Below are 23,713 nucleotides of genomic sequence, written 5' to 3'. Positions count from 1 at the left end.
CCCAGAGGGGCTGCAAAGGGACCAGGAAGTGAAACTGCCCTGGCTGGTTTCCTGCCTGAGTCAACAGGGGCATTGGGGTGCTGCAGGGGGGTTGGCAGAGGGAGGGACCCTCAGAATGTTAGGATGGGGTGGCACAGAGCTGGGGGGTGGGGGGAGCCGTGGCCCCCTCATCCGAGCCTTCAGAGTCACCCTGTTTCTCATGGGTCTTGATGTCAGTACACATGTGGGTTTGGGGTCAGGAGCTGTGGATGCCTAGACAGTGAGCTCACAGCAGTGGGCGGGATAAATGTGGTTCCATTTTCCTGAAGCCCAAACTCGCTGGCTACACTGAGAAGGGAGGGCTTGCGGGTAGCTAGAACACCCCTTGCAATGTCGCCTTTCCTAAAAGTGTTGCTACGAAGAGGGTAGGCGTGAAACAGGCTTGGAGACTTCATCCTGGAGGCATCCCCCATTTTCCCAAGGGCCTTTCTGACTTCTCACATTCTCCAGGGATTTCTGTGTGGCCTTGGGCAACTTTCTGACCCTCTCTGGGCCTCATTACCCTCATCTGTAAAATCAGAGTAACGGAATAGAATGTAGGTGTTTCCCAAACTGTGCATTTGACCCCCAGCCAATGTGACAAGACCAGCCCACCCACCAGGGCCTGAATGCTGGCCCTACCCTTTCCTGCTGTGGACCTAGGTTAAGTCACCTGACCTTTCTGTGCCTCAGTTTTCTCATCCGTGAGATGGGGATGATGAAAATATTAGTATCTCTTGTGAGAGAATAAAATAAAACATCCTCACCCTGTGATGTCCCATTCTCTATTCCTCCTATACATCCTGTTCCACTGGCCTGGAGTGCCTTTTCTGATTCAGCATCTCAGGACATCCACGGAAGCATCCTCAGGGACAAGGGCCAGCCACATACTAAATGCTGAAGGGGGCTGCTTGGAAAAGCTGGACCCTGGGTCCTGTTTGCTAGGGGAGCACCTGAAAGACTTGTTTCACTGATGTTCTCCCTGCTTTTCTCCCCACCCATTTCTCCTTCCCCATAAGTCTATCTTTGCCTCAAATCCTTGCAAGAAAGACATGCTCTAATAAGTCTAGGGCTTCCCAGTCAGGCAAGAACTCCACCTCTCTAAGCCTCAGTTTCCTCATCTGAGAAATGGAGATGACATCCCCATTTTGCAGCGCTGTTGGAAGGCTTGCATTTGATAATGTGTCTGAACAGCTAGAGCACCACATAAGCAATCAGTACATTATTATTATTGTTGTTTTGTTGTTGTCATTGTGGTCAGCTGTGGTTTCTCAAGACCGCTGCTGTTTCATAGAAATTACAATGCAAATTGCATATGTAACTTTAAACGCCCTGATACCGCATAGAATAAAATAAAATAAATAAACAATGAAACAGTCACGGCCACAGTCACGGCCAGTGCCAGGAAAACCACAAGTGCCCGCTCTAAAATGTAGGGCTTGATTTGCAGCAACATGGATGGACCTAGAGATTATCATACGAAGTCAGTCAGACAGAGAAAGACAAATATCATGAAATACACAAGGTGGAATTAATTTTAATAATGTATTTTACTTAACACAAACATCTAAAATAGTATTATTTCAACATGCAATCAATATAAAAATTTCTTAATGACATATTTTGCCTTCTTTTTTTTTCTATTAAGTCTCCAAAATCCAATGTGTTTTGCATTGACAGCACAGCCCAGTTCAGCTTGGTCCCATTTCAAGGACTCAAAGGCCACTTGTGGCCAGTGGTGACCGTACTAGACAGTGCAGGTCGGAGGGAGTTTACTGAAGGGTGGGTTGGGGACTGGCCAGAAAATGCAGCTGTGAAACTGGAAATTCCTGGAAGGAACAAGGCAGAGTTTCCGTGTGGGGAGAGGCAGGGAGCAGCAATCAGGCTACTTAGGGGCCAGCTTGGGTGTTCCTGCTCTGTAGATCATTTCAGTGGAATGGGAGCAAAGCATGAGCTATATAGATTGAGTGACTGTTGTATGTCCGGAGGTGTTCAGGTGCTGGCGGTAAAGAAGTGCATCAGTTAAGACAATTAGACTGCCCCTTGGAGCTCACCATGGAGCGGGGAGAGACAGAAATTAAACAACTGCTGAAAGAGATAAAGAAACGTAATGATAATGGAGAGAAGTGTGGCGAAGGGGAAATGCAGGGTTCTCTAGCAACATGGAGATGGCAGGGGTGGTGGCGCCGGGGACCGGCGATGAGGACCACCGCCTGCTTCAAGGTCACATCAAGAGATGAAGCTGAATCAGAAAAAATAATCAGAGGTGGTCGGATCTGACAGCTATTACGTTGAACCTTATGAAATTGCCATTTAGTGTATCAAAAATTGATGAAAATCAGTAATTTCATAGGACTTAACGTAATATGTAGGGCATAGAATGGATTGGAGATTCTTAGCTTGGGGCTCAAGGATGGGCTTGAATTGGGCTCTATTTCTAGCGAGGGTGTCCGCAGCCCCCATAAACTCTACCAAGGGACCTGTGATCCCTCCATCCCGCAAAGCATCAAAACTTGACCCGCCGCCCAAAGAGGCTGAATTTCTCCAGTCACACAGCCCAGAGGGAGGAGGGGCTGAGGGGCTGCCCGGGGATCCCGCCGCTCTGTCTCGCTCCCGGGCCGAGCCGTGTTGATTGTCCCCTCGCGGCGCCCGGAAGCGACCCTCAGTAAACAAAGCCTTGTGTGGGCGCAGCCCCAGCTGCCCGGGGAGCGCTGTCCAGCCCTAGTGGGGCGGGGGAGGAATGTTGTGAATGAACCCAGGACCCGCCCCGAAACTCCGCTTAAGGCCGGCGCCGGGGGGTCTCCTCCCACTGTGATTGGCTTCCGGCGTCCCGTGATTGACAGCGCTGCTCGCTGAGCGCCCTGATTGAGTAGTCCCGAAAAGACAGGCAGTGCATACAACGAATGAACAGCGGCGACTTGTAGACGGATCTGGCGGTGCAGCCAATGGCGGAGGAGGGCCTTGGAGGCCGAAGGGGGGCCAATGGAGACGGGCTGTGGGGGCGGGACGACGGCGGAGGATAAAGCGGAGGCCGAGGCAGCTTCATTGTTGTGAAGGGTCTTAAAGGGGCCGCATCACCCCGCCGGCCCGGGGGTGGGTGCGGCGCGAGTCCCGGGGCGGCCGAGCGCGGACGAAGGACAGGAAGGCGGGCAGGGGTCGCGGGAGCCGGTGAGGCGGAGTAGGCGTCGGACCGACCCCCCCCTACACACAGGCCCCGCCCCGGCCCCGGCCCGGCCGGATGGACCCCCCCGCGGCCAAGCGGAGCCGGGACTGCCCCGCGGGACCGGAGGAGCGCGACGCCGGGGCCGGGGCAGTGCGCGGCCGGAGCCGACCCGAAGCGCTGCTGGACCTCAGCGCCAAGCGAGTAGCCGAGAGCTGGGCCTTCGAGCAGGTGACCGAGGAGTGCGGTGGGGAGGGACCCACTCCCAGCCCCGTCCCCGACATACCTTCTCCCCCTGTCCAGATTCCAGCCTTCGGACCTGCCTCCATCGGAGACACCCCCAGAGATCTCCTCCAAGATCCTTAACTCTGCCCGAGACATTCCCTCATCCTCCCATTTCACTCCTTCAAACCCTATGACCCACCCCCATCCCTTCCCCAGCAGCTCTGCCCTTCAGCCCACAAGACCCAGGGGTTCCCTCAGTGCCCCAGATCCCAACTCGGGACACTTTTTCTCCTCCTGCCCCATGGTCCTCTCACAACCCTGGGTACCTCTCTTTTCCCACCTTATCCTCATCCCCCAATTAGGGCACCCCATTCAATCCTCACTCCTCTCTCCAACTCCTACAGCCCGCCCCCACTTGGGAACAGAGCAGATCTCAGCACCTAGAGACTCCAGATGTCTGTCCTACACCCCCAGTAGAGGACTCCCCCACTTATATAGATCCCAGCCCCAAGGGATTCTGTCTCCAATCCCTGCCTCCAGCCTCTAGAACCCACCTGTCCCATGGGGACCCCCTTCTTCTCCTGCAGATCCTGCCCTCAGGCACTAACACTCACACACCCCTCAGTAATTCTGGGACTACCTCTCACCTGGGGCTGCCCAGCCCCTCCTGGCTGGCTGCAGAAATTACTCCATCGTCAGAGTCCCCCCTCCCCATTACCCCATGCTCACTCTCCCCTTGCCCCCCAGCCATCCCAGTCCTTCCAGAGTTTGGCAGCAGGTGTGGGGCCTGGGTCTCGGTACCTGGACAGGTGCACCTGGAATCCTGCCCCTATAACTTCTGGGGGGCCCTGCCAGGATGCCCCAGGGCTGGGCAAAGGATGCCCCCTTTCCCAGCCTCAGTGTGGGTCCCCAAGGAGCTGGCGTTGTGGCCAGGACCTGACCAAGCCTTCCTTAGCCCCCACAGGCTCTGTCCTCTGGCTTGGGGGGGCTTTCTTTGCTCCCTGGCCTCTCCAGAGTTAGTGAGTCTGCTGCGACTGATGGGTCTGGGCCAAGTGTGGATGGGGCGGGCTCTGATTCATGGCCTGGAAAATCCCTCCTTAGTCATCTGCCAACTGTCCCCGAGGCCTGAGCCAGTCACTGGTCCTCCCACTTCCCTTTCAAACCTAGGACTGGGAGCTCTGAAAGGTCCCTGCCCCTTCATTGTGTGTGAGACCCCCAGAGTAATCCTAAAACCTTCTCCAGGGCTCCCATGTACCTGCCCTGGGCAGGTCTGGCCCTAGGAAAGCTCTTGCCCCGTAGAAACTCATGGAATCCTCTGCAGCCTTTTGGGAGTTGTTCTCCTTCTTTGAGGAAACTGGGGCACAGAGAGGTTGAGAAACTTGCCCAAGGACACTCAGCCAGTGAGTAGCAAGCCTGGATTGGAACGCAGGCTCAACCAGATCAGTTCATTGCCCAGAGCCCCCAGGGGTGGGCAGGACACCCCTCCCTTCCTGGGAACCCTTAGAAGCTGGAACAGAGAGCCTGTCTTGGGAGCTGGAGCTCACCAGCTGTGGGACCCTGAACAAGTGAATTCACTCTGCCTCTGAACCTCAGATTCCCCAGGCTGCAAAAATATTGGATTGTTGCTATGAGAATAAAGGGAAATCGCACACATAAAGCATTTAGCACAATGTAGGCTAAGAACATGTAGGCCTAATCACTGGTCTTCTTATCATTTTTGTCTTCCTTCCTCGTCCCCCCCTCAAAGCCTGAGAGGTGAGACTACCTTACATTAGGACCCTGAGAACTGACATCCCTGAGGGAAGCAGCAGAAAGTTCCAGAACACTAGCAATAGGCCAGGTGTTATTGTAAGCACTGTACATATATTAATGCATATGTAATACTCATGACACCCAGAAGGCAGGTGTTCTTAACATCTTCTTACACTCGAGAAAAACCAAAGCTCAGAGAGGCAAAGTGACTTGCCCAAGGTCATACTACTTGTAAGCGGCGAAAAGCCAGGATTCAAGCGCCAGGGTTTCTAACACACCGGGCCTTCCCACAGGTTGAGGAGCGGTTCTCCCGGGTGCCAGAGCCGGTCCAGAAGCGCATCGTGTTCTGGTCGTTTCCACGCAGCGAGCGGGAGATATGCATGTACTCATCACTGGGCTACCAGCCCCCGGAGGGCGAGCACGATGCCCGGGTGCCCTTCACCCGTGGACTGCACCTGCTACAGAGCGGGGCCGTAGATCGTGTGCTGCAAGTGGGTGAGTGCCTGCCCCATACCCCTGCCAGGGAGGCCAGGGGGTCCAAAGCAGGCGTGGAGGGCTGGGGGAGGTTCCAAATGTCAGGCTTTGATGCCCAGGGAGGGTTGTACAAGATATTATGAGCTCAAGATCAGGGATCTGCCTCGACCTCAGTCAGCTTAGTTGGGGCATAGGAGTAGAGGTGGTAGGATAGGGAGGAGAGCAGGGAAGAAGGCAGGGCCGAGGCAGTGGTTTTGAGGAGTGATTGTAAACCAGAAGTGAGAGGAGGTTCCAGACCTCAGACAGAGGGGCCCAGGGATGCTCTGGGTCCAAGGTTTAGAGCCAGAGGTAAGAATGATCCTAGACCTCAGGCTGCAGCGTCCTCGGTGAGAGTGGCAAAGTTTTAGAGCCAGTGATGAGAGACAGTTTTGGACGTCAGGCAGAGAGACTCAGGTGGAGGTTGGGTTCAGAGGTTTAGGAACGGTCTCAGACCTAAGGCAACGAGGCTTCCGTGGGGTCTAGGGTGGAAGCTGGGGATCATCTGTGAGGAGTGGTCTGAAACCCCAGGCAGCAGGGTCCAGGTGAGGGGAAGGGATGGAGGTTTAGAGCTAGCGATGAAAGATGATTCTAGACCTCAGGCAGCAGGGCTCAGAAGGGAACCAGTAGAGGTTGAGCCAGAAGGCAGGTAAGCCCTGGAATGCCATACCTCCCATGGGGGCAGGTCATGTCTCCCAGCTGGAGGCAGGGGCTCAGCCAAGATGACCCTCTCTGAACCCTGTCAGCCTGGGGGCCCCCTTGCCTGGACATGACCCAGCCGGCCACAGGCTCGGCCACCTCCAGCCGGTATGAGGAAGCCGCCGTCTCCCTGCATGACGCAGCCAGGGCCAGCTGGGGCCTGAGCTGCCCAACCAGTCGGATGAGCCTGGCATCTGGGCTCCCCAGGGGCCAGGGAGGGGTGGGGGGTGATGGGGTGACCTGGCCCCTGGACGGCCACATCAATCCCTCGCCCCCCAAGTATCTTTGGTATCTTCCCAGGAAGTGACAGGGCGCCTGGAGCCTGGGCTGTACCCACGATTACCCAAGGGCTAAGAAAATCATCTTCAACAACATCGCTGTAATAATATTATTCAGAATTAGAAGACGAACAAACATTTATTTAGCACTTACTATCTGCCAGCAGTGTTCTAAGCACTTGCCAATATTAACCCATTTCATCCTCATTACAAACGCATGACGAGGATGTTACTGTTTGTTCCCATTTCACAGATGTGGACACTGAGGCACAGCAAGGTTAAGTGACTTGTGCTAGGTTACTCAGCTGGGATTTGCACCTGGTCTTGCTGTGCACCATGGAAAAGACTACCCATCTTTGGGGTGACACAGCAGTGACAATTTGGTTTTGGTCTTAGGGTTCCACCTGAGCGGAAATATCCGGGAGCCAGGGGGCCCTGGAGAGCCCGAGCGCCTTTACCATGTCTCCATCAGCTTTGACCGCTGCAAGATCACATCCGTGAGCTGCGGCTGCGACAACCGAGACCTCTTCTACTGTGCTCATGTGGTGGCCCTGTCGCTGTATCGCATTCGGCATGCCCGCCAGGTGGAGCTGCGGCTACCCATCTCCGAGACACTCTCCCAGATGAACCGGGATCAGCTGCAGAAGTTCGTGCAGTACCTCATCAGTGCCCACCACACCGAGGTGCTGCCCACTGCTCAGCGCTTGGCGGACGAGATCCTCCTCCTGGGCTCCGAGATCAATCTGGTGCATGGTAAGGGCGCACCAAGGTCTGATGGGGGGCAGCGAGGCCCCAGCTCACAGCCATCTCACTTGCTGTGCCACAGGCATTTATCACAGCATCCAAAGGTACCCCTGACCAAGGAATTCCCTTGTGGTCCAGTGGTTAGCACTCGGTGTTTTCACTGCTGCGGCCCAGGTTCAATCCCTGGTTGGGGAACTAAGATCCCCTAAGCCACGTGGTGCAGGCAAAAAAACCCCAAAGGTACCCTTGATCCATGAGCAGGGGTGGGGGAGCACCACTGCCTGAGGTCAAGATCACACACCTCAGCAATTATACTCCAATAAAGATGTTATAAAAAAAAAAAAAAAGGATCACACACCTCAGTAAGCGGCAGATCCTGGATTTGATCTGGCCCTGGGCAGATGAATGGTCAAGAAATCAGCCAGTGGGAAGATCCAGCCCCAGGGTGGGGGTGTCTCAAGATCACAGGAGCAGGCCTGAGTATGGGCGTGTGGAGGTCATAAGGAGTATGTGTGGACATTAGTGGGTGTCAGAGGTGGGATAGGGTAGGAGATAGACCAGGTGTTATGCGTTCTGGGGTGGTTTGGAGCTACAGGTGTTGCTTAACTATAATGATGGGAGGATGGAGTAGGATGGTGGGTGAGTAGACGGATGCATAGTGGGTGGAGGCATGAATGGATATTTGAGGGTGGCGATGGGTGGATATAGAAGGTGTTCATGATGGGGTGTTGTGGTGAACTGTTGGTGTGGAAAAATGGATGGAGTGAGTGGATGGGTGATTTACTAGGATGGTAGGTGAATAGGGAGTTGGTGGTAATTGGTGGTAGGGTTAGATGGGATGGGCTTTGATTGGGGAGTTTGAGGTAGTGGACAGATGGGGTTGGTGGAAGACTGGAAGGGCCAAGGGGTGCATGGATTGAGGGTGAGTTGATGCGTGCATGAATGTTCTTATGTGAGGACTAACATGGTGGATGGATCGAGTAGGTGGGTGTTTTGTGTAGGATGTATGGATGGACCAATGGGCTGGTGGGTGTTTGGGGAGATACCTATGAAGGGTGGTTGGTGGGGAAAGAATAGATGGAAAGTTTGGGTTAATTGGATGGATGGATAGAACAGTTGTGTAGGTCAGTGGATGAATAGGTCAGTGGGTATTTTGAGTGGTTAGTACAGATGAGTTGGAAAGACAAATAGGGGTGGGTAGGTGGATGGATGGCCTGGTGGGATGGGTATATAGATGTGAGTAGGTGGGAGTTACGGGCGGGGTGGATGATGGACTAACGGGGTGGGTAGGTGTGCTAAGGGTTACGATGTGTGGATGGAAGGATGCATGGCATGGCATGGGGGTGTGGATAGATGGTTGAGTGGTTTAACTGGATGGGTAGGTGATGGTTGGGGTAAGATGATGGGTGGATGGGTGGATGGATGGGTGGGTTTTCAGGTGGGATGGATGGGATTCTGGGATGGGTTGGGTGATTTGAAGGACTGGATGACAGACACCCCCTCCCCCCAGCCCCAGCCTCAGCTTTCCCTCCCTCCCCACAGGTGCCCCAGACCCCACGGCGGGCGCGGGCATCGAGGACGCCAACTGCTGGCACCTAGACGAGGAGCAGATCCAGGAGCAGGTGAAGCAGCTGCTTTCCAACGGCGGCTATTATGGCGCCAGCCAGCAGCTGCGCTCCATGTTCTGCAAGGTGCTGGCTGGGCGGGGACAGCGGGGCGGGACTAGACTGCCAGGTGCTGGAGCCCCCTTCCCTCCTCACCGTGTGGTCCGGCGCAGGTGCGGGAGATGCTGCGAATGCAGGACTCCAATGGCGCGCGTATGCTGATCCTCATGACCGAGCAATTCCTGCAGGATCCGCGCCTGGCCCTGTGGCGGCAACAGGGCGCCGGCATGACGGACAAGTGCCGCCAGCTGTGGGATGAGCTGGGTAAGTCCCAGACCCCGGAGTGCGGCAGGCACCCAGGCTTGCCCACCTGAGATTAGGGTCTGGCCCGTGAATCCTTCCTCATTCATTAGCACCGCCAATGTACGAGGCACTGTACTGAGCGCTGGCACTACAGCAAGAAATCAGAGAGATTAGATACCTGTCCTCAGAGAGCTGACACCTAGTAGGGCAGACGGACAAGAAAATCCCACAAGCCCATTAGACCAGGGGTCAACACCTTTTCCATAGGGCCAGACAGTTAATAGTTTTGGCTTTTCAGGCCATTTGGTTTTTGTCGCTGTTACTCGATTTTATCTGTTGTAGCAGAAAAGCAGCCACAGACACACGTAACTAAGTGGGTGTGGTAGCATTCCAATAAAACTGTATTTACAGACACTATTTATTTATTTGAATTTCATATCATTTTCACAAGTCACAAAATATTCTTTTTATTTATTCCCCACCCCCTCCACCATTTAAAAATGTAAAAATAAATCTTAGCTTACGGGCCATTCAAAAACATGTGGCGGGTTCGATTTTCTCCACGGGTGGTAGTTTGCTGACCCCTGTGATAAATGGTGATAAGTGCTATAGAAAAAAAAATTTTTTTGCAAAAGGAGTCTAGTAGCCTGGGTTTGAGTCCTAACTTCTGGCTTCCCAGAAGCCAGACTTTGAGCAAGTGATTTTACCTCTCTGGACCGTAAAGTGAAGAGATGATGAATTGCACCCTCAGGCCGGAGGTGAGGGCTGAGCAGAGACCAGTGCCCAGCACACAGCGGGCACTCCATAAGCACGTGCTGCTCCTGTTGCGTGAATGTTGAGCCTCCCCCGTGCCCACATTTGCTGCCCTCTCTCCCCAGGGGCCCTGTGGGTGTGCATCGTCCTGAGCCCCCACTGCAAACCAGAGGAGCGGACAAGCTGGCTCCAGCTGCTTAGCAAGTGGGACAAGCTGGACGTGTGCCCGCTGGAAGAAGGCAACTACTCTTTTGATGGGCCCAGCCTGCAGCCCACCGTAGCCCTCAGCCCAGGTAGGAGAGGGGACCCCGCCACTCCCCCCAACAAACCATCACTACTGCCTGTGGCCCAGCCACCCCATCATGGCGCTCTGGGGGGAAATGGAGGCAGGGCAAGGGGGACCAGCCCTTGCCTGCCTCCCAGCCAGGAGGGAATACCCAGGGCAGGGGCAGCAGGCAGCCCGAGGGATAGCGATGTGAAATACTTAAGATGCCTATAGTTCTGGGCTGGTCTCCTGACTCAGTCTCCTTCTGGCCATGGAGGCAGGAATCGGGCAGGGGGTAGGGGAAACAGATAGAAAAGGAAACAGGTATTGAGAAGAGAGAGACAAGTAAAGAGAGGCAGAGATGGAGGGAGAGAGGGAGAGGGAAAGAGATAGAGAAGGAGAGAAAAAAATGGAGTGTGGAGGGAGAAAGATGGACAGACATTCACAGTTGTTCAAGATCAGTTGTCCATTCATATGAAGGAATATCTCCACTGACACACACACACACACACACACACACACACACACACACACACACACACCTTTAAAAGGCTGCTGGAAGGATTTGGGGAGATAACACACACTCATCGCTTCACCCGGAGCCTAGCACCAAGCTGGCACTCAGTGGGGCAGAGCTGACCAGCGCCTGACTGCTAGGGCCCCCCTCATGGGGCTGCATTTGGGCGCCTCTCCCACAGGCCCAGAGGAGGAGGAGGAGGAGGAGGAGGAGGTGGAGGCTGCAGGTTCCCGCCACACCGTGTTTGGCCGCGCCCTGCAGGCTGGGTCGCTGCACTGGAGTGACGCCCACCTGCAGAGGATCCTGGCCAGCGACTCCTACGGCCCCAGCCTCACAAGCAACGGGGGTGGTGACAAGCCAACCTTTGACCCCCAGGGCCGCCCACTGTGGCTGGGCGAGCCCTTCCCCACTGCCTGTGCCCGTGTGGACACCCTGAGGGCCCACGGATACCCCCGCCAGGCCCTGCGACTGGCAGGCGCCATAGTCAACACACTCCGGCTGCAGCGGCGACATCAGCTTGAGACCTACAAGCAGCAGAAAAAAGGTGGGCACCAATATTATCATCATGTCCTGGCGCTGCAGACACAAATGCCAACAGCTGGGGGCTGTGGCAACCTGGAGAGTCTGTGGGTACAACAGGAAAACAGACCACTCTAGGTGTCTTGAGCAGAAAGGAATTTAATGCAGGGATTGAGGGCTCACAAAACCACCGAAAGGGCTGCAGGACTGAAGGTCAGGGAAGCCCCTGCTTGGCTTCACACACTTGGACTTCAGAAGCACAGGAAGTTCAGCAGGCTGTAGCCCTCACAGGGCGGCAGGGCAGTTCCCAAGAGGACAACCCAGAACCTGCTGGCAAACCTCATGTCTGTGCCCTGCAGACAGCCACACACCTGCTCACAGCTACTGCAGGAGAGTAATAGCCTCATTCTCTCCCACCTTCCACACCTCACACAAAGAAGTCTAGGAAATGTAGTTTCTATAGATCTAGCCATGTGCCTTTCAGGAACATGGACCCAGTGTGGCCAGATCTTCTGATTTTTCAAGAGAAGCAAGAAATCCAGATTATCTAATGTGGAATTTACTGATTTTTTTCAATATGGGCAACAATTTGAAAATTGTATTAGGAAAAACAAAAACTCACACTGTATTGGCCCAAAAAAGGACACGTTTGTGGACTAGATATGGGGGGACAGGAGAGAGGCTACCAGTTGTGTTCTCTGGGTGATGGAGTTGAACTGATGGGTCAGTTACCAGAAAATTGAACACAGGGTGTAATGGGGGAGAAATGGGGGCATTGGGATCTGAGCAGACCCCTGACCTAGCCTCGAGGCATAGGGTTAGCCCCCCAGAGGAGGCGAGAGCTAAGCTGAGATCTTAAGGATGTTTAGGAGTTTCCCAGGAGAAGGGGAGGGAGCAACAATGTTCCAGTTAGAAGGAACAGCATGGGCAGGAGCCCAGAGGCAAGGGAGAGCACGGCTTGTGGGAGGAGATTGGAGGATGGGCTTCCAGGTGGGGTGGGTGACCACCTCAGGGAAACTTTCATATCAGTCCTTGGGAGCCCTGAAAGCTGGCTGGGCCTGAGAGGTGGGAAGGATCAAGGGTTATAAGGAGGGGAATGACACTGGTTGGATGTTTTAGAAAGCACCCAGTTTAGCCAGGCCTGGGTCTGGGTGTGGGACAGGAGGCCAGGGCCGTGGAGGTGAGAGCTGCTGCAGAGCTCAAGGGGCAGAGAAAAGGGTGCTGGGTGGGTAGATGGTGAGTGGGCACTGGGAGGTTGGGCTTGGGGTTCAGGGAGAGGAAGCCCCCCCTGGGGGCTTGGTGGAGGGGGGCTGGGCATTGAGCTCTCTCTTCCTACCTGCAGAGCTACTGCAGAAAGGCTCCACCTGCATCACCAACATGGAAGGATGGGTGGGCCACCCCCTGGACCCCATTGGCTGCCTCTGCAGGGCACTCTTGGAGGCCTGTCACCTAGAGGAGGAGACCCTTGCCATTTACCCAGGTACCCACACTGGGGACCCCTTGAGGAGGTGGGAAAATCACCACCTCTTGGCCATGCCCCCTTGCCCAGTACCCCTAGAAAGTGAGGCCACGCCCTTACACTTGGCCATGCCCCTACACTTGGCCACACCCTTCGGCCAGTGCCAGGTGCCAAGAGGCTTAGCTTCTCCTGAAGGTGAGGCCACCATAGGCCTATCTGCTGTTGGAAGGTGGGCCCCACCCCCCGGTGTGTGCGGAAGCAGCTGGGCTCTCCCTAAACCTCCCCCCCACCCCACACACAGTGTCCATGTTTAAGGTCAAGGACCACCGGAGTCCCAGGAAAAGGGGTTCCCCTCTAGCCGCCCTGGTGTCCTTCTCCCACAGACTCAGGCCCTGAGAAGCGGAAGGTGGCCTACCAGCACGTCCCGGTGCCCGGGAGCCCTGGGGAGTCCTACTTGGCAATGGCACTAGAGGTGGCACTGCTGGGCCTGGGACAGCAGCGGGCCCTGCCCGAGGGGCTGTATGCCCAGGACAAGGTGGTACGCAACGAGGAGCAGCTGCTGGCCCTGCTGGAGGAGGTGGAGCTGGACGAGCGGCTGGTGCAGGTGCTGCGCAAGCAGGCGGGACAGCTGCTGGAAGGTGAGGCCCCACTGCTAGCCTGGCCGTTCCTTAAAGATAGGGTCCCGCCTCTGTACTGTAGTGGCCTGGTTGTTGCTGGATCGGGAGACCCCGCCCCTAGCTCCACCTCCTTGTCCTTACTGTCTTTCCATACCCTGGCAGTTCCTAAAAGGTGAGCGCCAGACCTTGGCCCCGCCCCCAGCAGTGCTGGCAGCCAATAACGGCTTCGAGTGATGAGGCCCCCCCCACCCCCTGCCCACTTTGGAGCCAATGAGCCTAGTCACTGATGCCCAGCTAGACTTTGATTGGCTCTGCCCACGGTCCTGCCTCGTGAGGCCCCTCCCCTACTACAAAGGGAAGCTGGCTTGGCCACACCCCTGGAGCAGGTGCAGCCCCACCTCCACCCTCTGGCCCCACCCTGCATCTGAGTCCTGCCCCCTATCCAGGGGTGCCCAGGGTCTCTTTTCTGTGGATTTTCCAGTGCTTGTCTCAGTCTTAGCCCTGTGCTCCCTCCCCCGGGACCTGTCTAGCCCCAGTCACTCTATCCTGGGTCTGCCCATCCCACGCTCAGAGCCTGGGGTGTGGGGAGACCTGGGGAGGGGCCATGCAAGCCCACACCCGGAGGCTGATCTCAGGCTGCCCCTGCAGGGGGTCCTTTCAGTGGCTTTGGAGAAGTGCTGTTCCGGGAGAGCGTGCCCATGCACGCCTGTGCCCGCTACCTGTTTACTGCACTGCTGCCCCACGACCCCGACCTGGCCTACCGCCTCGCGCTGCGAGCCATGAGGTGAGGAGAGGCAGCTGGGAACTCCCACTGGGCCGGACTGGATTGGGGGATGGGAGGCTACTGGGAGCCCCATCCTTCTGCCTGAACTCACAGCTTGGTTCATTCAGCCTCCCTCATCCGGGCATTCCAGACTGCCCTGTGCTCTTGATTACACATTAGAAATGTGTCATATTATTTTGGATTTGAGAAATATCCACATGACACAGAATTCAGAGTCCTTTTCTAGGCAGGTTTGTCCCAACTTACCCAAAGCTCTCTGGAGGCAAGCAGTGTTACCACTTTCTTATCTATACTGCAAGAGTCCATATTTCTGCAAACCCATAATCTGAAAATTAAAAGTTGGCTCTCCTTTACGCCATGACACATCCTGCACGTATTCTTTGCACCTTGTTTTCACTGAACATTTGCATCTTAAAAGCTATATCCTGTCACATAGCGTGTGAACCACTGCAGGGATACACCAGGAAAAAACCAATCTGGAGCTGATAGACATTTACACTGTTTCCAAAAAGATGTTGCAATGAATAACCGGGTTATTTCCCATGTGCAACAGCAAATCATAGAAGCAGAATTTTAAAAGGCCCCGTCTATAGTGAACCATGTCCAGCAGATAAATTGAAATCTGTCCCCCATCCTCTGATCCTTTTCTTCAGAGGCACCTATTAACAATTTGGAGTGCATTTTTCCAGAATATTTGGAAAGAATAATCTGTTAAGAGCCATGATTTAGAGAACACTCTTTCATGTGCTAGACTTTTTTCTAAGCCAGTGCCAGCAAATTACAGCCCACGGGCCAAATTTGGCCCGCTGCCTTGTTTTTGTACAGCCCATGAGATAAGAATGGTTTTTGTATTTTTAGATGTTTGGAAAAAAATCAAAACAATATTCTGTGACACATGAAACGTATGTGAAACTCAAATTTCAGCGTCCAGAAATAAAGTTTTATCGGCACAGAGCACCATTCACTCATTTCCTTATTGTCTGTGGCTGCTTTTACACAACAGTGACAATTGTGACAGAGACCAAATGGCCCACAAAGCTGAAAATATTGGCTGTCCAGCCCTGTGCAGAAAAAGGTGCTGACCCCCCTGATCTAAATCTGTGACTCACATAGTGAAATAAGTATGTTTACCCCCATTTTACACATAAACAGGCTTAAGGTGTGTCCCGAATTATGTAGCAATGTCATTTAGATATTTGGAACCAGGATAGTCTTGACTCCTATTCCATGCTATTGATTACATTTAACAGCTTAGAAAAACTTTCTTAGCACAGAATGCATGTAAACAGTGAGCTGCTGAACAAAATATCTTAGGGGGGACATTGAGTCATTCAACAAACATTTGTTGTTTACCTGCTGTGTGTCAGGCATTGTCCTGGTGCTGGAGAGGCAGTGTCGGTGAACCAAATAGTCAAAAATTCCTGCCCTCATGGAGCTGCCCTTGTAGTTAGGGAGAGACAGTAAATAAATTTATAGGTAAACTATGTTGTATGTCAGATAGTGACATGCAAGAAAGGGGTGGAAGGAGTTGGGAGTAGGAAGTTGCACTCTCCCATGTGTTGGGCATGTCAGGGAAGAGCTTATTGAAAAATATTTGAGCAAAGACCTGAAAGAGGTGAGGGGGAGTCACAAGAATGTCTAGGGGAGAGTGTTCCAGGCAAAGGGAACAGTTCGTGCAAAGGCCCTGAGGTAGGGCTGTGCCTGGTGGTATGTGAGGGATGTCAAGGGGAACAGTGACTGGAGCAGAGTGAGCAAGGGGTGGGACCACAACAGGACACAAATAATCCCCTTACCTCTTTATCAGCCCTTGGTGCGTGAATAGAGCATCATTTATTTAATCGACCCCACAGTGATGGGTATAAACAACACTGCAATGAACATCTTTTTTTTTTTAAATTTTTATTGGAATATAGTTGATTTACAATGTTGTGTTAGTTTCAGTTGTACAGCATAGTGAATCAGTTATACATATATCAATACATATATCCACTCTTTTTTTTGATTCTTTTCCCATATAGGTCATTACAGAGTACTGAGTAGAGTTCCCTGTGCTATATGGCAGGTCCTTATTTATCTATTTTATATATGCAGTGAACATCTTGAACATACATCCTCCATCTTTTTGGATGCCCAGGGATTTGCTGGCCTAGGAGGGTAGGCTCTGGCTGAGGCAGGAGGCCTTTCTCTCCTAGAGAGGATGGAGACTCCAGCCTTGTCTCAGGGCAGGGCTGCTTCTCTTCTCACCCCAGGCTGCCCATACTGGAGACAGCGTTTCCAGCTGGAGAACCTCACGGCAACCCACTGGATTCCATCGTGAGCAACCGCTTCCCCCGCTGGTTCATCCTCGGCCACCTGGAGACCCGCCAGTGTGAACTGGCCTCCGCCATGCTGACCGCCGCCAAGGGTGAGGACAGCGGCTGCCCCCTAACCCCGTCCCCATGTCCTCCTTTACCTTACTCCCCTCCCTCCTTTCCCTCATTCCTTCCTGCCTACCTTTATCCTTTTACCATATCCCACCCACAGTTTTCCTTAAGCGCGTTCTTTTTTGGCCACCCCACACAACATGTGGGATCTTAGTTCCCCAACCAGGGATCAAACCCGCACCCTCTGCAGTGGAAGCGTGGAGTCTTAACCACTGGACTGCCAGGGAAGTCCCTCCTTGAGCACTTTCTATATGTACCAGGCACTGTCCCAGGTGCTGAGCTTGCAGCACCGAACCAAACTGTCCCAAATCCTGTGCTCTGTAGTGTTAATTCTAGTGAGGGCAGACAGACAATAAATAAGGTAAAGAAGATAGTTACGCAGTGAGAGGTAATAAGTGATAAGGAGGGGAATAAAGCAGGTTGACACTTAAGCCAAGACATGAAGGTGAAGGTGGAGTCATGCCAGTATCTGGTGTCTTAGCTCAGCTGCTGTAACAAAATACCATAGACTTGGTAGTTTAAACAACAGGAATTTATTTTCTCACAGTTCTAGAGACTGGAAGTTCAAGATCAGGGTGCCAGCATGGTCAGTTCCTGGTGAGGGCTCTCTTCCTGGCTTACAGACAGCTGCCTTCTCACTGCGTCCTCACATGGCAGAGAAAGGGAGAGCTCTGGTCTTCTGCTCTACTTATAAGGACACTAATCCCATCCTGGGGGGTCCTAGCCACATGGCCTCATCTAAGCAAAATTACCTCCCGAAGGTACTATCACGCTGGAGGGTTAGAGCTTCAATATATGAATTTTGGGGAGGACACAGTTCAGTCCATAGCATCTAGGAAGAGCATTCCAGGCAGAGGGAACAGCCAGTGCAAAGACCCTGATGCTAGACTGTGCCTGGTTATGTTTGAGGAACAGAGAGGAGTCTGATGTGGCTGGAGCAGAGTAACAGAATTGTAGGATCTGGGCCAATGATAATAATAGTAATAAAAGCTCACATTTGTGTAACTCTTGCCGTGTTAAGGCTTTTACAAGTATAGGCTCACTGCAGCCCTGTGAGACACATACCATTGCATTAGTATTACCCTTTGTACAGATGGGGCAGCCAAGGCACAGAGAGGTGAAGCGACTTGCTCAAGGTCACACAGCTTGTGAGTGGCAGGGATTTGAACCCAGGCATCTGGGTCCAGAATCGGTGCCCTTGACAATTAGGGGTCCCGTGGGTCCCTGGGTGGCTTCCTCCCACTGGAAAGGAGGGGGCAGAGGAGAGAAAAAGGGGAGTGCCAAGAGTGGTCCAGGTCTTCATAGAACCATTGCCAGGTCCCTGACTGTCCACATTCACACATTTGCACATGTGTACAGGAACCAGTGTGAGCAGGTCAGGCAGCAGCAGGGGCTGGTGCTGGGTATGCCCACAATATCCTCTGTCCCTCCCCCCGACCCCAGGAGACCCCAAGTGGCTGCACGCAGTACTGGGCTCCATCCAGCAGAACATCCACTCTCCAGCCTTGCTCTTCAAGCTGGCGCAGGACGCCTGCAAGACTGCCACGCCGGCCAGCGCACCACCGGACACCACACTGCTGGGCATTGCGCTGGAGCTTGGCCTGCAGGTGACTGGCCGCAGGGAGGATGGGGGCAGGGGGCTGCTGCCTGAGGGCCGGCCAGGTGAGGGCCACTTGGGGGTGGGACCTGAGTGTGACGTCTGCCTCTAGGGGCGGGGTCTGAGGGTAAGCATCGCCTCCGGGGGCGGGGTCTGAGGGTAAGCATCGCCTCCGGGGGCGGGGCCTGGATGTGAGCGGCACCTCTCGGGCAGGTCTACAGAGGAGCAGGGTCGGTGAGCAAGAGTCCTGAGAGTGAGGGAATGGAGTCACCAGTGAGGGTGGGGCCTATGAATGAGTGACTCAGTAGCAGAGCCTGAAGGTGAGAATCTACTTCTGGGGGTGTGGCTGAGGACAAGGAAGGGGGTCACGGAGCATGCAGGTGAGTGGACTGGCCATGAGAGGGCAGAACCTAAGGGTGCTGGCCTTGGGAGTGGGGCCTGGGGCTGGTGTGCCGTAAGAACCACGGGTGGGCGGAGCTGAAGCTGAGGGGGCAGAACCTGCCTGCAAGGAGCTTTCTTGGGGAAAGGGCCTGTAGGGGACTGCAGCCTAGAAGGAGGGGTCACACCGCTGAGGGGCGGGGCTTGGGAACAGTCCTGTGAGTGAAGATCCATCTCTGGAGGGTGGGGCCTGTGGTTGAAAGTCATGGAGGCGGGGCCTGCAGGTGACTGTCCAGGCCATCCTCAGGGGCCGGACGAGGGACAGTGCTGCAAGGGCAAGGCAGAGGCATGGTTGCAGCCTGAGGGGATAGACAGGTATGGGGCTCATGGGGGCGGGGCCTCAGACGGTGGCCAAAGTAAAATAACAGAATAAAGTACAGATTCGGGTGATACCTTCCCAGGTAGAACTGGCCAGCAAAGGGCTGGTGGGAGGCAGAATTGGCCTCTGAACAACCCCCTGAGGGGGGCGGAGCCATTGTGGGGGATATGTGGGAGTTGAGATAAGGGTGGTGCTTTAGGCAGGTGACCCACTATTTAGAAGCTTGCAGACAGGACCTGGGGATGGGGCCTCAGAAGAGAGGCCAGCAAGGAAGGTGCTTATTGGGGGTGGGACCTGAAGAAGGTGGGACCTGTAGGGCAGGTGCTTTGTTTGGGGCTGCAGGGGGAAATCTGCTGACAGGAAGCATGGAACTTTCCAGAGAGAAGGGGCAGGTTGGTTTGTCGTCCCAGGTAGGATCCATGGGGCCTCAGAATAACACCAACACTAACAGTAATGGCTGGCATCAGCTGAGCACTTCGAAGAAGTAGGCACCGTGCAAAGAGCTTTACCTACATACTTTCACTTAATTCTCACAACTCGATGAGGTGGATACTATTTTTATCTCCATTTTACAGATGGGGAAGCTGAGGTCCAGAGAGGTGAAGCCCCTTGCCCAGATTGTATGGCTCATTGATTCAGCCCTTAACTTCCAAGTTTCCCGGGGCCCTTAAGGATCCCCCACCCCCCTTCCACACGCCAGCCCTGGTTTGGGTGACCCCCTTCTCTACCCCTCCCCATCCCATGCTGCAGGTGATGCGGATGACCCTGAACACCATGACCTGGCGTCGGAGGGAGATGGTGCGCTGGCTGGTCAGCTGTGCCACGGAAGTCGGTGAGAGTCCCCAAGGGGACCCGCCACCCACCTCCCTGTGGAACTGGGCAGGCATGAGGGAGAAGCAGAGCCATTTCCCCAACTCCAGCCTGTGCTCAGGGCTAGGCCAGGAGGGAATGTTGGGAGGGGGGACCGAGCTGGACAAAGACCTGGAGTCTGGCTAGGCTAAAGTGGCTTGGAGAAGGGACAGTCCCTCCAATGTTTAGCCCCCCACCCCACCAGATCCCACCCAGCCCAGCTGCCCTCTCCTCCCTTGGAAAAGTAAAGTGAAGTTTCTGTCAAGCCAAGAGTGGCGGTAGAGGGGGTGCAGCTTTAGCCTTGGCTGGTGGGGATAGTAGGTCAGGGTAAACCCATGCACACAGGGTACACCCCTGTCCCATTCCTGACCAGTGTCACCCTGCCATCTCCCACAGGCCTGCAAGCCCTGATGAACATCATGCAAAACTGGTACTCCTTATTCACACCGGTGGAGGCAGCCACCATCGTGGCAGTGACGGGCACCACCCATGCCACGCTGCTGCGGCTGCAGCTGGACGCGCCCCGGCGGGAGGAGCTCTGGGCCTGCGCCCGCACCCTGGCCTTGCAGTGCGCCATGAAGGACCCGCAGAACTGCGCCCTGCCCGCCCTCACCCTGTGCGAGAAGAACCACGCGGCCTTCGAGGCGGCCTACCAGATCGTGCTGGATGCCGCAGCCGGAGGCCTGGGCCACGCGCACCTCTTCACCGTGGCCCGCTACATGGAGCACCGCGGCCTGCCGCTGCGGGCCTACAAGCTGGCGACGCTGGCCCTGGCGCAGCTCAGCATCGCCTTCAACCAGGACAGCCACCCGGCCGTCAACGACGTGCTCTGGGCCTGCTCGCTCAGCCACTCGCTGGGCCGGCACGAGCTCTCTGCCATCGTTCCCCTCATCATCCGCAGCATCCACTGCGCCCCCATGCTCTCCGATATCCTGCGCCGCTGGACCCTCTCAGCGCCCGGCCTGGGGCCCCTCGGGGCTCGCCGGGCTGCCAAGCCGCTGGGCGCCGACCGGGCACCGCTGTGCCAGCTGCTGGACGCGGCAGTGGCCGCCTACATCACCACCAGCCACTCTCGCTTGACGCACATCAGCCCGCGGCACTACGGCGACTTCATCGAGTTCCTGGGCAAGGCCCGCGAGACCTTCCTGCTGGCGCCCGATGGGCACCTGCAGTTCGCGCAGTTCCTGGAGAACCTCAAACAGACCTACAAGGGCAAGAAGAAGCTCATGCTCCTGGTGCGGGAGCGTTTCGGCTGAGGGGCAGCAGGCAGGCGGTGGGGACATCCGCCTTCGCCCCCGCTTCTGTGGCACCCGCCCTCCATCACGGGCCTCAACACTGGAGGCCTATGTGGCATTTCAGTATTAAGTCAGGGAAGGAGCCCGGCTGGAGCTGGGTGGTCTTGCCTGCCATCCCCTCCAAGCCCAGAAGGAGGTGGGAAGCAGGGGGTCGCATCCTGCCACATGCGTGCCTAGGGCACATGCGTGCCTAGCGAGTGTGCAAGACGCAAGGATCAGAAGCCATACCACCACCCAGAGGCCTGGAAGGGGGTGTGTGCTTGTGCAGCTGGTATGACCCCACCTTGAGCACCCCAAAAGCAATAGGCAAGCTCTCCCTCCCCAAACCCACAGGTCTGCCTTGGGCTGGGGTGGAGGAGCTGGGAGGCAGGACTTTCCAGAAACTGGCTCTCAAAGTCAATGTAGCAGACCCTCCCTGCAACCAACTCTGGGTGCCCGGAGGGCTTGTTTTGTGTTAGGGCATCTAAACTTTTGTACCCTCCCCTCACTGCCTCAGGGGTCCCACCCGCAGGCCTGCGCCCCCTACAGGCTGCCCAGCTGGGACCAATGGCTCACCCCCACTGAAGGATTTGAAGAGGCTTCAGGCCTCGGCCACATACCTCACCACCCATCCCGCCAGGACTCCCATTCCCTTGGGTGCCAGGGTCCCAGGGTGGGCTGGGGGCTCATTACTGTCCCTCCCCCTACCTGCTAGTCACTGGACATACAACTCAGGAACCGAGCCAGGCTCACACTGTCCTCCAAACCTGGTGTAGGGGGGGGATACAAGCGCAGGCAAGCCAAGGACCCCCCCCTCCCCCCGATCTAGAAAGGAAAGAGGCCAACATCTTAGCATTTTTTGGCCCTCTGTCTGTCTCTCTGTCTCTCTGTCTCCCGCTGATCCTCTGCCACCCTGCTCTGCCCTTCATCTTACTCCCCCTTCCCATATTTCTCTCCATCTAGCCTGTCTTTCTATTTGCATCCCCAAGTCCCAGCTGCTGTCTCTCTTTGGCCTCCCTTTCCCCTACCTTGACCCAGGGAGAAGGAGAGTGTCCCACCCCCCAATCACCCTCCTCTATCTTTTCTCCTCTTGTAATTAAGGACAAAGATTACCACATTTTGTAACTTTTTTTCTATTTATTGAACCATATATTGTATTTCCTTTTTTTTAAAGGTTGAACACAGTTTGTTCTTTTTAATTTTATTTTGAGACTAAGGCGTGTTCCGCCCCCCGCCCCATTGTGGCCCCCTGCCAGGGCCGCCTTTCCCCCGCCTCCCCCCACAGAAAATCTCCAGCCTCTTCTCTGGGTACAGCTTCAAGTGAGGGGTGCAATGGGAGCCACTGCTGGTTTCCTCCAGTGGTAACAATATGGATGATAGCAGACAGGGAGAGAGAGCTCACTATGAGCAAGCCGGGGGCTGACACCCGCGCTTTACACCTGTCATCTGTTACAACACCTGTCATAACAGCCCTATGAGTCGGTAGGATTAGCATTCCTATTTTACAGAGGAGAAAACTGAGGCTCCAAAGTTTAAGAAAGGGCACTCAGTTTTAGAAAGAGACAGAGCTAGATTTAGTACCTTGCTGGGGTAGGGCCACTGATTGCTCATCCCGGGCTGCATGGCCCATGCAGGGCTGGGAATGGCCACTAGGGGGTGCCCTGGTTCCAGCACTAGCTGTTGGAGTTGATTGCAAGTTTCTGAGCACGGGCGGTGGTGCGTGTCAGGTGCTGGGTGCCGCTGGGTGGGGAAGACACGCCCCCCAAAGGTGGGAACTCGGCTTAGACTAGGCCTTGGTGGGCGAGGTCAATGGGGGAGCGTGTCTGGGCTCCTACACCGCGGATGAGGCTCCCAGTCCCCAAATAGAGTGAGGGATCTGGTGGACGGCAAGAAGGCCCTTGGTTGCCTTCCTTTACTGGCTTCCTGTCTTTAGAGACTGACGGACAGAGGGACAGACTGTCTGGGTCACTGTCAGGGCCGGGGCAGGCGAGGACAGAGGCTTCCCGGAGGGGCGGGGCTCAGAGCGAGGCTGGGCGGAGCCGGCCGCTAGAGGGCGCCGGGGGGCCTGCGCGCAGCAGTGGGCGGGCCTTCGGTGGCGCTGGGCCTGGCGATTGGTTCTTGGCTCCTCCCTGCGCTGGAGGGAACCAGTTGGAGGCGGTCCCACCTCCTGCCCCGCCTCACGCATTCCCGCAGGTAAGTGCGGGGAGACCCCCCCCACCCCCCACCCCCACGCTGACCCGCACGCTCCTTAGTGCCGCCTGTAGGCCTGGGAGGGTAGGAGTGGCAGTTCTGAGCACTCTACATCAGCTTTGGCCCTTGTGGTCCCAGCTGCCTCCAAACATCCTCAGACCTGGGGTGCCCCGTACTGTGCCCCTCACCTCTCAAAGTCATCTACAGATAGATGTTTCCCACAGACCTAGGGCGCGACTCAGGTCCCAGTCACAGCCAGATGTCCCCCTTGGGCCCACATAAACACTTCAAGCCCAAGTTCCCCACCAGCCTTCTCAGATACCAGACATCCCAAATCTCACCCCCAGCCCAAGTTGTCCCTTACGTCTAAGTCATCCCCAAATGTCACTAGATCAAAACCTTCAGGTCCCAGGTAT

General features: G+C 55.3%; 1 protein-coding gene across 3 annotated transcripts; it reads left to right on the top strand.

Moving 5' to 3' along the window:
- The first annotated feature begins 153 nt into the window (after window positions 1-153).
- ZSWIM4 (zinc finger SWIM-type containing 4) lies at window positions 154-22,280 on the top strand. 3 transcript variants are annotated; one of them, XM_082456687.1, is made up of 14 exons: window positions 154-3,409; window positions 5,449-5,650; window positions 7,039-7,395; window positions 8,929-9,008; window positions 9,164-9,314; window positions 10,172-10,339; window positions 11,010-11,372; window positions 12,690-12,827; window positions 13,190-13,444; window positions 14,072-14,207; window positions 16,457-16,611; window positions 18,074-18,237; window positions 19,735-19,816; window positions 20,230-22,280. In XM_082456687.1, exons 1-14 carry the CDS (start codon window positions 3,257-3,259, stop codon window positions 21,087-21,089), a joined length of 3,264 nt encoding a protein of 1,087 aa, XP_082312813.1. In that variant the 5' UTR covers window positions 154-3,256; the 3' UTR covers window positions 21,090-22,280. The 3 variants fall into 3 exon arrangements, with proteins under 3 accessions (XP_082312813.1, XP_082312812.1, XP_082312814.1); XM_082456686.1 differs by having other exon boundaries at window positions 155-3,409; window positions 8,929-9,077; XM_082456688.1 differs by having other exon boundaries at window positions 3,270-3,409; window positions 7,115-7,395; window positions 8,929-9,077.
- Window positions 22,281-23,713: the final 1,433 nt, after the last annotated feature.

Source organism: Balaenoptera physalus, assembly GCF_965194825.1.
Source record: "Balaenoptera physalus genome assembly, chromosome: 3".
Classification (NCBI taxonomy): domain Eukaryota; kingdom Metazoa; phylum Chordata; class Mammalia; order Artiodactyla; family Balaenopteridae; genus Balaenoptera; species Balaenoptera physalus.
This window is presented reverse-complemented; position numbering and strand designations above follow the sequence as displayed.